Genomic DNA, 16,225 nt, shown 5'->3' on the forward strand with positions numbered 1-16,225 from the left:
CGTGGACCCGGTACCGGTATAAACGTCAAAATGTAGTTAACAACGGGGAAACAGACTAGCTAGCGACTGCCCCAGATCCGAGACGTTACAAACGCGCCGTTATTTAAATGAACCGGAACCCGGTAAGTCCTTCTCCCGTGGGGCTGAAATGTTACAACCGAAAACACGTCCAACACCGGATTCCCGACGCGAACAACGAGCGGTAACTAAAACGAAGCGGGGACCGAACTGAAAACAAACCGTCGTGTCGGGGCCGTCCGGCTCGCGCGCCCGCACCCGAGCGGAGAGAGTCGCGCGCCCTCGAACGCTCCGGAGTTTGAGAGGGATTTTAAACAAGTGCGTCCTCGTGCACTCGGTGATTGGCGGCTGGAGGTCGAGCCGTCGGCGGCCGGTTGCCGGCGGAAGCGGACGGAACCCGGGGGAGACGGGAGGAGGTTTGCTGTTGGATTTGAACAGGGACAGATTTCGCTTTCATCCTCACACCGGCGTCGGCGTGCGTGAGCGCGTGAGTGCGTGTTTTCGGTCATGTGGACCGTAAACATCCCGGAAATTAAGTCGCAAGCTGCTGAAAACACGTAACCTGTCTGTGTGTGTGTGTGTGTGTGCGTGCGTGGGTGCGTGCGTGTGTGTGTGTGTCTGTGCGTGCGCGTGTGTGTGTGTGTGTGCGTGGGTGTGTTTGTGTGTGTGTGTGTGTGCGTGCGTGTGTGTGTGTGTGTGCGTGCGTGCATGTGTCTGTGCGTGCGTGCGTGCGTGTTTCCGCTACACTCGGAGCTGACATCCTCGCTGTCAAACCGCTCTGGGAGTCATGGGCCGAGGACACACACCTCACGGGAGCACGGAGGGTGGGGCCGTTGCCTGACGCTGACATTCACGTCCAGGTGAACCATAATACACGCGGAGCACAACCGGTCATAAACAGCGGGTATTCAGAGGCCGTGACCCGGCCGAGAGCGGCAGGAACACGCTGCTCCATTACGGGTCAAAAGCCCTGAAGTTGAAATCCAACTCCAGCAAAAGTACACGGGTCATTAGCAGCAGCGTCCCGAAAGAATCCGAAGCCGAAACGCCCGTTATGCGGTAAAATGGCCTGAGATTGACGCGTGATTCTATCCGACTTTACGAGATTGACACTGCGTTAGTTTTAACCGTCTCTCAGACAGGTAGCGGGTTCGGTCCCCACCCAGAGGCTGGGCCCATCCAGAGTTTCCCCAGGTGAGTCCGAGGGATCACGACGGTCGCGACAAGTCACACAAATCGGGTTTTGGCTCTTCTTCTCTCCCTCGGCTGACCCAATGGGGACCGGTGGTTTAATGTGTATCAACAGTGGTATAATTAAAAGGAGGAGAGGCCAGTTTGGTCGCAGACTGCACCGCCAGAGGGCACAGCTGTTCATTCGGGAGCAGACGCCTGGACTCATCGCTCTCCCTCCCCCAGTCTCCAAAGGTCTCTCCTCCAGAGCCTCTCCTCCCTCGGTCCGGATTCGGCAGCTCGGATGCTGCAGATGTCCACGACCTGTCTGTCCTTCAAAAGCAACATGAAGAAACAGCAAGGCTTTTGGTTTCTGCTCTGGGTAAGACGTGAAATCAAACATCTGCTCTTGGCTCCTCTAAAATTATTCATGAGAAAAAATGGATTTATTGAGATGTTAACTGTCTGAAATGTATTCGTTGTGATTTGTGTTTAAATTCACTTGAATTAATTAAGGTAAACAATCTTAACTGTGGTAAAATGACTGTATTTGATGTTATTATCGGTAAATGTAGCTGGAACGATGATCCTGATGCTGCCTCGAGTGCATTTTAATTTGAAGATATGGCTCTAAAACACTTGATTTTTACTGTAGTCGCACTAAATTAGACAAAATTACCTTTACCCCGTTAGAAGGTCGAGAAGAACAGCTCTCCGAGTGCAGCACAGTAGTTACTGCGAGGAAGATTAAATATATAATATTGAGGAGCAAACATGGGTGCAGCAGCGAAGGTTTTTTATTAAATTCTCCAGCTTTCATTGTTTTGACTTTTTATTAATCCACATGAATCCAGATGTTTGTTTCTAAATAAAAAGCTTTCCCTTACTTTTGTTTGCTCTAAAAACAAAAACACGATTTAAAAGACAAAATGCGTCTTTGTTGGCCTGAATTCTTTTCTAAGTGATCGTGCACTGTACATGTCATTTTGTGTCGTCATGTGTTGGACAAATCTTCTCTTCCTCTCTTTAGTTCCGGCGACCCAGATGTGACTGTGTATTTGTGTGTGGTTGGGGTGGACCTCTGTTGCTGGATTATTTTCGGACGGCGAGTCATTGGTCTTTTGTTTCTGGTCATCGATCACTCCTTTGTGTTATGTTCTGATCTTTCCAGGTGTATGTTTGCCGCATTGGTCCCGCATGTTGTTGGCACGACTTGGACAACAGCGAGTACGACTGCTGGCCTCTTGACGGACCCAACGAATACAACATGATCGATTGTGGAGGTGAGAAACTGACTGGCTGATAACTTCAGTCGGTTCATGTTTTATTGGGAACTCAGACTTTTTCTCATTTCAGGTTTAGCGTTATCGGGTGATTTTATGTTCAGATACATTACTGAGATGTTTCATTATCAGTCTAATGAGACAAAGCAGGCTGGGAAAGTGAAAAGCAGCCTGTAGACTTTCAGCATTGAAGTTATAGTTAATTTAAAGCCCCCGAATGCTTGGCTTCAAATCTGAAGTATTTCTCTATAACATTAAACATTCATGACTAAATAAGCATATTTAGATATCAATGATTAAGAGTGTAACAGTAAAAAACGAATCTGCTTCATCTGGACTTTGTAGGTGTGATTTTGACCAGATGTTACTGACGGTAACCAAACAACGCACCGCCCTCGGATTCTGACTCAAACGATGCTAAACTCAGACCGATGCACAAAGAAAAACGCAAAAACAGAAATCTGTCGGCGAAATAACCCAAACTGCAGTAACTTCAGCAGAAAGCAGCAGGATCCTAAAGCTCACATTTATGTTATCCCCATTTCATCTTGTGATCAGATTTCAATATGCAAATCAGTTGGGCAAGGCTGGTATTGTCTCTCTGTGTCGCCCAGGTCTGGAGATGGCCTGGGTAGTCCGTCCTCCTGAGACGGTGAAGAGTGGCGAGTTCTTCAGCGTCACATACTCGGTAGCGGCCCAGGACTCTTTCTACCACTGGGCTATCGAAAACCACATCTTTACACACAGGTTAACTCACCTGTTTATACTGGTTACCTTAGGGTTTTACGGGATTTAAGCTCAATTCACTGACTTACACACCACTTTGCACTAGTTTTAGACTGAATTTAGACAGGACCTGTACATTCTACTGAGCTCGGAACTGGTTCTTATCGTGGTCTGAACTGGTCTGGTGTGTTTATATGTATAGTTCCATAGTAAATGCTGAAGCAGCTCAGAGGTTCTGCGAACATCACGACTGTCCGGCCAACTGGAAAGACGCTGACGGAGAAAACTGCTGCATTCATCACGCTAACATCCACTCCTGTCCATTGGGATACATGGTACACATTTGAATGTTTATCTTTTTTTAATTTTCTTTACTTTTTCTTACTCACTCTTTGAGCTGTGGCACTTTCTGATAGTTTACGATAGTTTCTAACAATCCACAGCTAGCTCCCACGTATTAGCTAATGTGATGTTGATGGATTCCAGTAAAAGCACAATTTTACCAATTTAAATTATTAATCATTTAAAGTATTAGTATTAGTAAATACAACTGAGCATTTGTGGAACTGAATATGGTCTATTTTGGAAAAGCTTTGTCTGCTAAATTAAAGTAATTTGATTTACAACTCTAAACTACATCTCTTTAGTCTTAAAGACTGAGGGTTTCAATAACATTCATCATGCAGTTGTGCTAACAATAATGGGCAGATACCAGAAACATTAATGTTAACACATCCTGAAAGAAAAATCTTCATCATTGACCAGTAACTCCAAATATTTTCCTCCAAAATGTAGTGGGGAAAATGGTGAAAGTCTCTCAAGATGTTGTATGTAGTATGTAGTACCAGGAGTATGCTGCATGTCGCCGGATTTTTAATTTTCATCTGCAGATATTTATTTAAAAGTGCCACACTTTGACTAAATTGCATTTTCAAAAAAGATATTAAACCAATAAACATTAAAAGAACTAACTTTAAGACATCAGAGAGCATCTGTGGCCCCTGGATTCCCGACGATGGAAAAATCTTCACACACACAATCTCTACATCCGGCAAGATGACCCAGACCAACTGGACTGCCAAGGTAAGTTATTTTTATCTGTTTAGCCCGATATCAGATACAGTTTCTCCATGGGCTTTAAAAGGCCCCCAGCAACAGCAGTTTCCAACGCAGCTGAACCTCTACAAAAACTCCCCAAAGTCTTGAAACATGAGGACAAATTGAAAAAACTTAGAAGGAAAAGCTCGACAATTTGGGCAATACACTTATTCGCTTTACTTGCCCTAAGTTATATGTTCAAATTGATACCATTCTCATATCTCTCCAGCTAGCTAAGTTAGCTTTGCACAGACACTGGAAACAGGGAGACAACTAGCCTGGCCATGTTCAAAGAGACTGAGCCAGCACCTACTGGCACCTGTAAAACTCATTAAATAACAGAGATCTTGTTTCTTTAATCCATACAAAAACCAAAGTGTAAAAACAAAAAAATCAGCGTTTTATGGGCAGTTACGCGCTGAACGACTTCTCCCTTGGTTGGTGGACAACTGGTACTTTTTTGCTTCCTCAATTAACTAACAGCATTAGATCACGTCGTCAGCAGCAGCAAAGGATGTATCCTTTACTTGTACATGAGCAAAATTCTCAAAATCAAGGTAGAGCAATACATCTTACATTGCCATGAATACAAGGTGCGTCATGTGTGATTGGGAGCTCAGTGTGTTAAGAATATAATCTAATTCAAACTGACCAGATAGATTTTGTTATTAAACAGTTAGTATATGATAATGGCTCTATATTATTCAATAACCTTAAAATGATCGTGTGCTTTGCTATTCTAAGATGCACAAGAAAGATCCGGCGTATCATAGTGCATTTGGAGAGTAATACAGTTGGGGTTTTGCTCCCTCATTAATAGTCTTTGTAAAGGCAGGCCTACAAAATACTAATCTTTCCCAAATTAATGAAAAAGAATGAAAAATTTACACCATTATCTGCAGACGATACACTACTTCATGTCACTAATGTTTCTATCTCTCTTCCAAATTTCAAAGGGAAAACCTAATGGACTAGTCAATCATTAGTCCTGATGCCAATTAATAGGACAATACTCATCACCGAGGTCCCTACACACTAGGGATAACTTTAGTTATTGTAAGGGCAAACTCCCAACTGTAGGCTTCGGTTAATTTGATGTTAAATTCAGGACCTGGTTAGTCAGGACCTACTAAAACAAATGCTCTGTCTTGCAGGTGGTTTTGCTCCATGCTGGTTTAACCTCACTCATCGCTCACATACGAGTTGGTCGCATGCAGGTTGCTCTGGAGGCCAAGAGCACCGTGCTACCAGCTGTAGGTAGGTTATATTTGTGTATGTTCCCTCCCTACTTCCTTGCATGACCATAGAAACAAATACAATGGACATCATGAGACTGACAAAGATAGCTAAAACCTAATTTTACCAACCACATGGGGATAAATGTAGGTCAATTTCATGTTTAATTTATAAAACCTTGGTGTAACCGTTTTCAGTCATTTATCTGGGTCTGGATCGCGGTGTTAGCCCAAGTGGCCCAAATGTCCTTCTGCCCAAGCACATCCTGCAGCTCCTCCTGGATGATCCCAAGGTGATCACAGGCCAAATGGGATATGCAGTATAATCTCTCCAGTGTGTTCTGGGTCTGCCCCAGGGTCTCCTCCCAGTTTGATGTGTCCAGAGAAGTCCACAGAAGGGTGTACAGGAGGAGACCCAATCAGATGTTTAACCATCTCGACAGGCTCCTTTCAAAATGAAGAAGCAGTGGTTCTGCTCCAAGCTCCTCACTCTGTCTCTAAGGCTGAGTCCAGACACCTTACCAAGGAAGCTTATTTTGATTGTTAGTTCCTCAGTATCCATCTTTGGGTTATAACCCAGGGCTCGTGACCATAGGTCACCTATGAAACACAAATTTATCGGTAAATCGATAGCGTCACATTGTGGCTCAGCTCTTCGGGGGACAGAGATTTCAGCTACCATCAATGGTCATATTACCCTCATCGTATTGTCCAGTAGTCTCTCCACTCCAAACATAGAGTTGACATTAGCGAAAAAGAGAACAGGTAACAACTTAGTCCTCTTTCCTCTCCCATCTTAGTTTGTGGTGATGGTGTCTGTGATGAGGCAGAGCTTTGTTCCACCTGTCCAGCTGACTGTGGTGAATGCCCTATGACCCCAGCCACCAAGCTGGCCATCGGTCTGCCGCTCAGCCTGCTCTGCCTCTGCTTCATACTGACTGCTGTCGTGAGAATTTACACAACACAACACAACACAACACACTTATGCTAACGGAATCCCACCAAATACTCAGTATCAATCCATAAATATCAACCAAAGAATCTGTTTCACGTAGTGGCTGAGGTACCAGAAACAGAGGCTGTTGTGGGACGAGAGTTGGATCATCGACTTCTCTACAATAAAACAAGGTACTGTAACAGTCCAGATCAATGTTAGTAAATGGACCTCGAATTGAGATTATTTTGTCAAACTACAATTCCAAAGGTCAAGAATGAACTTTCACACTCAGGTCTAGACTGGTCTAGACTGATTTGGAACTCAACAGGTCTGAAAATGGTACGTACAGGTCAAGAGTTGATCTAAAGATGTCTACAGCTGGTCCAAAACTGAAGCCAGTCAAAACAGGTCTGTAAGATGTAAACTGTTCCAAATGTACAACGGCGGGTGTCAAAATTACTGACCATAACATACATGTATATATACACACATATACGTATATACATATATATATATATATATATAGAGAGAGAGATATATATACACACACACACATTTGTTTTACTGTTAAAGGTCATATAAAGGATAATTCAACTATACTGTGTTTTTTATTGATATTTGCTGTTCAACTTAAATCAGGTTAACCAAATGAATTCATAATGCTTTTAGAAAAACCCTTATCTAGAGTAACGCTTCCCTCTCTCTCTCTCTTTCTATAGATCAGGAAGCTCGTATGACCTTGGGCAGTATAATGAGTGTACCGGTAGGGAACAGTGGTGACAGTAACACCAGCTGCATAACTGCTCTCAGCTCGTGTACGGGACAACAAGGGACCAGAAAAACACTGTTCACCTGCACCGGCATATAGTATGCTACCTGTTTGAATACCCCCTGTTTACTTGGACCTCATTTAAGATGGCAATACCCTTTGATACTGCCATAGAAATAAGAGGGGAAAAAAGCAGTTGAACATATGCCAGAAAAAAGTTTAATATGACTGTTCATTCATTCAAGATGTTTCTAGACTGTTTCCTTTTTAAAAAAATATAGTTGTGGGCATATTACATATATATTAGAGATTCAGCAGCAAAGAAATCACAGTGCATGAGGGGAAAGAGAGATGGGGAATGGCATAGAACAAAGGTGACTGACTGATCTTAAACTGGGGAATGATAGTCAGTGCTTTCTACCCCCAGGTCAGTAGGGAAAGTCTACAGTGTTCTTCCATGATGGAGACAGCTGGCCGATAAGGGTGTTTGGAAGTACATTAAAAATAATTTTCTTCTCCAGTGACGGCAGGACCGTGGCCATCAAGAGGATTCAAACAAAGACTTTCTCTCTGTCCAAAACCATCAGACAGGAAGTCAAACAAGTCAGGTGACACACACGCACAAACGCACTCATCCTCCTTCCCCATTCAATACAACTCGGTCACATTGCAAATAGGGTTTTTTGGCTCTCTGTCTTTCCGTCTCCAGGGAACTCGACCACCCCAACCTCTGTAAGTTTATTGGGGGGTGTGTTGAGGTACCAAACGTTGCCATAGTGACAGAATACTGCCCAAAAGGAAGCCTTAATGACGTTCTTCTTAATGAGGAGATCCCGCTTAACTGGGGCTTCAGGTAAACTCTCAAACACGCCAAGTCTTATTTAAGATTTAAAAAAAAAAAAGAATTTAAACTGAATGACACCAGTTAATCTGGGTATGGAAAATAAATAACTCCAGTTTTATACACTCTGACCGTGTTTGTCTGCCAGGTTTTCCTTCGCCACAGATATCGCGAGAGGGATGTCATATCTCCACCAACACAGGATCTGTCACGCTCGACTCAAGTCTCTAAACTGTGTCTTAGATGACCGCTGGGTTTGTAAAATAACAGGTAATATGAACTTTATGCTGAGGTGATCACTTTGTCCAAAAAAAATCGAATGAAAATAGTGTAAAAAAGTGGAATAGTGGTAAAAATCAAAAACTGCGAAACCTATATTCTACTGTTTATCAGACGTATCATCTAACATTGCGTTACATTTTACATCAGAAGTGTAAACGCTGACATGTGCTCTGTCCTGTCAGATTACGGACTGAGGACGTATCGCAGGGATGACGGGGCGGAGCCACTTTCCACTTATCAGCAGAGGCTCTTGGAGGTGTACATGCCACCCGAATTTCATAACTCTAACATGGAGCCGACGCTGGCTGGAGACGTGTTTAGGTATTGCACATAAACTTGTTGTAGGCGGACTCGTCTCAGGAGGACTAAGCGGTGATTTACATGAATCCCCTGGAGACCTCAGACCTTAATCGTAACCATGACCTGCCTGACTCCAGACTTTATCGTAGCCTTACCTAAACCAAAAACCCAGTCTTCAAATTTCAAGTACCCTAAAATGTGTTTAATCTCACCTTGTGGGGACCTGTTTCATGTACCCAGACGGGACACGTTTGTACAGGATGTGTGCCCACAATGTGATTGAACACAAATATACCAACGACACAGAGTACACTCAGTAACTTCTGTACGTCTTCCCAGTTATTCCATCATTCTGCTGGAGATAGCCACTCGCAGCGACCCCGTCCCCGTAAGTTACAATCTGACGGGTTCACTCCGCTGTAATTCTGCAGTCATTCTTTTTTGTTTTTTGGAAAAATAACACACTGAAGGACAAGTGTATAAATACCAAATTTTCAGGTCGAGGAGTCTAATCTGGAGTGTTCCTGGTGTCCTCCTCTACCTGAACTGATCTCTTGTAAGGCCGATAACACCTGCCCATGTCCTGCTGACTACGTAGAGGTGTGTATACGCTGTCTAATCTGCTTTTGACCAACCATCATTTAAAATGTTTATGTTTTATGAATGTATCTTTGTTTTGAATTTTTTAAACATATTTATCTTTTGTTTTTTATTTTTTCACATTTATCATTTCTATTTAGTGTCTGCAGTTGTTTTGATGCTTGCTTAATGAATTGCACTAACTTCTATGAAAGGTGCCATAAAAATAAAGTTTGACTGACTGATCGATTGCTTGATGGATGATACGATGATATAAGAGTGATCATTTTATAATTTGTTTGTTTGTATACTAAGTTGTCAGCTAGAACGTTGAAATAAGATTATGTTCTGTTTTGTTAAGTGAACGAAGAAAAATGCTAACAAGAAAATATTAGGATATTATTCATTCATTTGCCTTTGCTAAATGCTGAGGTAGGTTTCGTTAAACATGAAGGTTACTGGTAAAAACGCAGTGAATGCAACATTTTCAATTTCAACACATCTAAATGTCTATTAAAATAAAACAATAATGTTACTTTGGTGTAACTATCAAATATCTATTCCGTTTTTCTCTCTTTTGTCCCATGCGTGTGTCCATAGCTGATCCGGCGATGTCGCTCTCATAACCCCACCCACCGACCAACCTTTGAACAAATCAGGAAGTTTGTTCACCGAATCAACCCCGTTAAAGTCAGTCCGGTGGACATGATGATGAACCTGGTAATGAGCTGCATCGGCCACATACCAGACATCCGATTAATCGTAATTTAGTATCACTTTGCCTTATATTGTATGTGTTACATACGTTATTGGGCCATATTTTATTCAGTGCATTATATTGTGACTTTATATCATTTACTTTCAAACACACAGCAACAGTGTGAGCTGTCTTAGCTTAAAACGGACAGGGGGAAAAGGGATATTGAACAGTTTCATTTCATTCTGGTTTGTTTTCCTCCCCCACATGAGCACGCATCTCATAATGGGAAAGCTGTCTATACTGTATTGTATCATATGAACTGTTTTTAAAATGACAGCTCATTTTAATACGAAGGTACGACTCTCTGTGTTTCAGATGGAGAAGTACAGTAAACATCTGGAGGTGCTGGTGACCGAGCGGACTCAAGATCTGATGCACGAGAAACAGAAAACTGACAGGCTGCTCTACAGTACGATACACACGCTTGTTCATTATGCCGGTTTGGTTACTAACGTGATTCATTTCTGTCCAAAGTTAAACCTGCAACACAAAATGACATATGCCAGTCATGTATAATTTCATTATGTCGATTCATGCTTTTAACAATAATAATAATAATAATATGATTCTGATGACATCAGTTGGAAAAAGTGCCTTTAAATGTTTCATGAAGAATGAAACTGTTTAAATATTCACTCTTTTTCCTTTATGCCTCTCAGGTCCCATCTTACTGTGCTATATGTGAATATTGTTTTAATATTTTTAGTTTGAAATTCATTTATTCTGTGACATTAAGTGTTTCCATTCACCTGTTTTTATGCAAATTTTCCATCTGCAAAATAACAAAACCCAATTATTTTCCACCACAAAAGTGGATGGAAATCCTCATACGCTCACTTTTTTTTTTGACCATTTTCTGGTAATCTGGTTTTTATGTTTGGATGTAAACTTGACTGATTTGTCAAATACTCCAAGCTGCCACTTGGACAGGTGTCTGTTGTAAAAGAGATCACATTTCTCAAGAGATTTTTTGGTTGAATGAAGGTTAATTAAAATGAAAACGTTTGCATGTTTTGATTGCAGGTATGCTTCCTAAACAGGTAGCTGACGACCTGCGCCAAGGAAAACCGTCACAGGCTCAGAGTTATGTCAGCGCCACCATCTTCTTCAGGTAGAGACAGAAGGAAATAACAACTGTCTGATCAACAGATTGAGAGTTTACATGTGGTAGTCATGATCTTCCAATTTCAAATATAGACATATTTAAGTAACTATGTCCCAAGAACGTGTACTGTATGTTTGAGGAGATGTTATGTATGAGTATAACTATATATTAGGCGTGTGTGGGTTTTGACAAAGAGAGAAACAGATTAATTAAATGATAATCTTTTGTTTCCCCATGTACTATACCTCCTGTCATTGTAGAGTAAGGAAAAATCTAAATTAAGATGTCGTCAAAGCACTGTTGGAAATTTCCCCTGTAAAGTTTACACTTTAGTAAAGTTTAATTTAAAAATCTCTGTTGAAGACCAAAGAGGTGAAACTCTCCTGCATTTTACTGCAAAAACAAAAATTAGACAAATTTTAGAAGAAATCTGAACATAAATCCAAACTTGTGGATCAGAACTTAGTTTTTTCTTCTTTTTTTTCTCACGAATCATCTGATGACCCATCAGATTTCTCTGGTGACCCTTCGGAGGATTCCGACCCCTAGGTTGAGAAACATTAGACTAAACTGGTTAACTAAACTAGGGGTATTTTTACATTGTGGTATTGGTACTTTTACGGAAGTAAAGGCCCTGAATACTTATGTGTGCAGTGATATCGTGGGCTTCACTCAGCTGTCCAGCAGCAGCACTCCTTACCAGGTCGTGGATTTCCTCAACAAACTCTACACGACGTTTGACGACATCATCGACAACTACGACGTCTACAAGGTGGAAACCATTGGAGACGCCTGTGAGTGACACACACACGTTTGTACTTCTTTCTTTGTGTTGACCCTCAGTGACATAATGCATTCCCCGGCCCCTTAACCTAACCTGAAGCCTAACTCTTACCTAACTCTAAAAACAAGTTTTAGCAGCCCTTTGAAGATCTGTCCCGAAGTGAGGACCGGCCAAAAGGCCTCACTTTCCAAAAATGTCCTCACTCCCAAGGTCTAAAACTGAAACTGGTCCTCACAAAGATGGATGTACATTATTGCTGTCTCCATCACATTATATTCCCAGTCATGAGTGCCTCACACTGCTCAGCCTCCTGGGCAAAGCTTATGCCAGGGTGCTGGAAAGGAGGCTCTGACCGATTGTCCAACGCCGGATTCAGGCGGCGTTCTGGAGGAGCGGTGTGGATTTTGTCCTGGCCGTGGAACAGTGGACCAACTCTTTACCCTTGCAAGGCTACTTGAAGGCTCCTGGGAGTTTGCCCATCCAGTCTGCGTCTGCTTTGTTGGCTTCATCAGACCGTGACTTTCAGGATGCGAGTCAGCTCCTCCAAGTCTAAGTTGGTCATGGTTCTCTTCAGGAAAACGACGGATTGCTCCTTACGGGCTGTGACAGTTTCTGCCCCAAGTGAGGGAGTTTAAGTATCTCGGAGTCTTGTTCACGAGTGAGGGTAGGATGCAGCAGGAGACTGACAGGTGGATCGGTGCGGCGTCAGTAGTAAAGCAGATGTTGTACCGGGCCGTTGTGGTGAAGAAGGCCCTGAGCCAAAAGGCAAAGCTTGCGATTTACCATTCGATCTACGTTCCGACCCTCATCTATGGTCATGAGCTTTTGGTAATGACCGAAAGAGTGTAATTGTGGATAGAAGCGGCTGACATGACTTTAAGTGGGTTGGCTGGGCTCAGCCTTTGAGATAGGGTAAGGAGCTCCAACATCTCGAGGGAGCTCAGAGTAGAGCTGCTTCTCCTTCGCATCAAACAGGGCCCGTTGAGGTGGTTTGGGCAACTGATTAGGATCCTCTTCTGGGCACATCCACCTTGTAGGAGACCCCGGGGGTAGACTCAGAACGTGCTGGAGATTATACATCTGATCTGGCCTGCGAAGGACTCGGTGTCCCCCAGGAGTAGCTTGAAATCATTGGTGGAGAGAGGAAGGTCTGGGCAAAAAAAAACAAAAAAACAATTTCAACAAAAACTAATCATTGTAATGTTTATGACGGTAGCATTTATTGTTGTATCACTGTCTGTGTGTGTGTGTGTATAGATATGGTGGTGTCAGGCGTGCCCCAGGAGAACGGGATCCTCCATGCCTCAGAGATCGCCAGCATGGCTCTGGACCTGGTGGGGGTCTGTCGCACCTTCAGGATCCCTCACAAACCCAAAACACAGCTGCAGATACGAGCTGGGATACATTCTGGTACACGCAGACGTTGTCGGAAAACTTTTTACAAATCAAAATATATTATTTAATCTATTTTGCCTCTCTATTAACGTCCTTCTTTGACTCTTTAGGTCCAGTGGTTGCGGGGGTTGTAGGGACTAAGATGCCTCGCTATTGCCTTTTCGGAGATACAGTCAACACGGCATCTAGGATGGAGTCCACCAGCCTGGGTAACACTGCCATGCTGGAAACATCTATACTTTACAATGACTGTGGATGCTACAAAATGTATTCACGCTTACTCTCTTTGTCATCGCCACATGACGATAATGTATCAAAGATATAACAAAAAATAGCTAGACCTGCAGGCAGATATCGTGGGGTCCAATCGCCCGACACAATTCAGAACTGAAGGCGGACGAAGCCATCACGTAACAGAGCTTAAACTTAAGTTGTTTAACACGCATTTGTTTTTATGCGTGAGCAAGCAGAGACGCTCTCCTGCGCGACGCAAGAATCTGATCCAGTGTTAGACCACAAGGGCCAGAGAGTCTGAGTCATTACGCACCTCATTTGTGACATGGTACTATAGGTACTGCAATACTTTTAAGACCTAAGTTCACTGATTTGTTGAACCACAGACAACACGATGTATGACTGTATGTATTGTACACTAAAACTACATGATACTATGCGTAGAATAAAATGTGATTATGAAATAACGTGACCAGAAATTATGCAAATGTAATTAATTAATACAAATGTAAGTGTAATTTTGAAGAAGTAACAAATATTTCCTACAGCACAAATAATTCAAATATGAAATGGAATGGTATTCAAAATAAACTGAGTTTAATTTTGAAATATTTGTAAATATTGAAATGAAATATCGTGTTGTTGTCACAGAAATGAACTGACACTAATGGAAGTAATGTAACATATAAATGACCTGTACTTAATGTACGGTGTCTTTGCAGCCCTGAAGATCCAGTGCAGCTCCAGTGCATTTTACCTGCTGGAGGAGATTGGCGGCTACGCGCTGGAGTGCAGAGGGGTGCTGCAGGTCAAGGTGAGTCTCCCACTCCCACCACAGTTCAGTTTTGTCGGACACTGGGAGCACTGGGAGCTGCCCAGTAACACTCTGGACCTGACATGTTTCTACCAGGGGAAAGGTGACATGGTAACTTACTGGTTGGAGGGGAAGAAGACTTCTCTGGTCTCCAAGGAGGTCAGCCCGGTCACCAAGACGACCAAACACATCACCATGGAGACGGAGAAAGAGATGGAGAAAGAAGAGGAGCTGTATTCATCTATGCCGGGGATTCTGAACGACGATCTGCTCCTGGATCCGGCCTGATCCGGATCCAGGAGTTCATCAGATGAGTTCAGATGAGTTCATCATCTGATGCGATCGCTTCAGTTGTCTTCAGCGAGTGACCACAGTTAGCCTGAAAAGTATGTATAATGTGTTGCACGTTGTTATATGTTACATGAAAGCATCGTTTTATTATCTGGAATTAATCCATTGGACAATAAGAGTCCCGCAGCTAAAACACGTTATCATAACTGACAGCGAGTGTCCATAAATCTGACTAATAAAACAGAACGTAAACATAACATAAACCTACAGGTGTTGACAACTGTCACCTTAAATTACATTTTCATTTGACTCAGGCTTATTACCTTTATTTTTATCTCTCCATTTTTAGTATAGGAAGAATCCTCCGTTTTCTGATCTGCCACTGTTTGATCTTGCTGATAAAACTCACCTCTTCCTCCAAGTTTACCTGCTGCCTTGATAAATTCGGTATGATGTACGTTTCCACAGCACTAAGTCATCAGTACAACGACAGATCATATTGTAGTCACAACCCTGCTGCTCTGAGTGTCTCTTTTTAAAACTACTTCTGTTTTCATTCACTAATTATTTTCCATCAGTTCAACGTCGCTGATTTTATTGTCTCGTGTTAAGGTACTGTCAAAGAAACGTTTCACATTAAAAGCCTAGCAGCGGCTTACAGGGCATAATCCATCCCTTTAACGGTAGGGTTTTAATGTGAAACGTCCACAGGAAGTGGTGAGTTTCACTGACATAAAGGCCCAGTCCCACCAGCAGTGACATTTTGTGGTGGAATCCACCCTGGGGGAATTGCCTCCTTTCTAAACTTTCGGGTCGAGTTCCTCTTTGACGAACTTTGGCAGGTGAATTTTTGCCTTTGACCAATCACAGACCATCCTGACAGAGCTGACCTTTGCGTGAACGGAGAGCTCAAAATGGAGGAAGCTATCGTAGCTTATTCGCTGTGTATCACCATCCAGTTTTCTGATGAAGCTCCTCTGTCAGAGAATAAGCTGCTCCACAACAGAGACATGGTCATACCAATACAGCTTTTCAGTAAACCATGTGATGGACGCTAATCAATAACTTTATTTGCTCCTTATTGAATGAAACGATGAACAATGATGAGTAAATGACAGTACGGGAAAAATAGAAAGAAGCTCAGGGAGCTGTCGGGGCTGACTAGCGCTACCATGTTCCCGCCAGCCACAGTAGATCGCCACCTATCACAGAGTTTATGGAATCAAATATTCTGAGAGGACGCATGAACGGAGAGATTCATTAAATTATATTTTAGAGACTAAAGACTTTTGCCTACAAAGATTTGGGAGAAACAAAACTATATCTATTTTTTTTTTACTATTAAGTAAAATATTTCCTTCACTTGAGGAAAAATACCTTCATTTCTTTCTGTCATGATGGTGTTAAAAATTACACTTCAAGTGATTCCTATAAAATGAGAGCTGAACATCACAGATGATGATGTGACATTGATACAGCAGCTCAGCTGAATGACACTCTTCATGTCCTGTTTCATGCTGTGTAGATCTTTACTTTGAATTCTCACCAGCACAGTGTTGTAAATACTTCTGTGAGTAATGGAAGGTTTATTGTTGACATTAGTC

The 16,225-nt window shown here is 42.5% G+C and overlaps 1 protein-coding gene across 1 annotated transcript; it reads left to right on the top strand.

The window, feature by feature from the left end:
* The first annotated feature begins 1,517 nt into the window (after positions 1 to 1,517).
* On the top strand, positions 1,518 to 15,936 carry LOC120797313 (atrial natriuretic peptide receptor 1-like). The gene is made up of 23 exons (XM_040140879.1): positions 1,518 to 1,570; positions 2,360 to 2,471; positions 3,086 to 3,218; positions 3,400 to 3,532; positions 4,176 to 4,280; positions 5,450 to 5,552; positions 6,331 to 6,476; positions 6,586 to 6,658; positions 7,187 to 7,334; positions 7,758 to 7,844; positions 7,946 to 8,089; positions 8,226 to 8,347; positions 8,542 to 8,680; positions 8,999 to 9,047; positions 9,158 to 9,259; positions 9,839 to 9,958; positions 10,314 to 10,407; positions 11,022 to 11,109; positions 11,758 to 11,897; positions 13,145 to 13,297; positions 13,393 to 13,491; positions 14,239 to 14,330; positions 14,427 to 15,936. Exons 1-23 carry the CDS (start codon positions 1,535 to 1,537, stop codon positions 14,616 to 14,618), a joined length of 2,610 nt encoding a protein of 869 aa, XP_039996813.1. The 5' UTR covers positions 1,518 to 1,534; the 3' UTR covers positions 14,619 to 15,936.
* Positions 15,937 to 16,225: the final 289 nt, after the last annotated feature.

The sequence above is a fragment of the Xiphias gladius genome, chromosome 12 (genome assembly GCF_016859285.1).
Source record: "Xiphias gladius isolate SHS-SW01 ecotype Sanya breed wild chromosome 12, ASM1685928v1, whole genome shotgun sequence".
Classification (NCBI taxonomy): Eukaryota; Metazoa; Chordata; class Actinopteri; order Istiophoriformes; family Xiphiidae; genus Xiphias; species Xiphias gladius.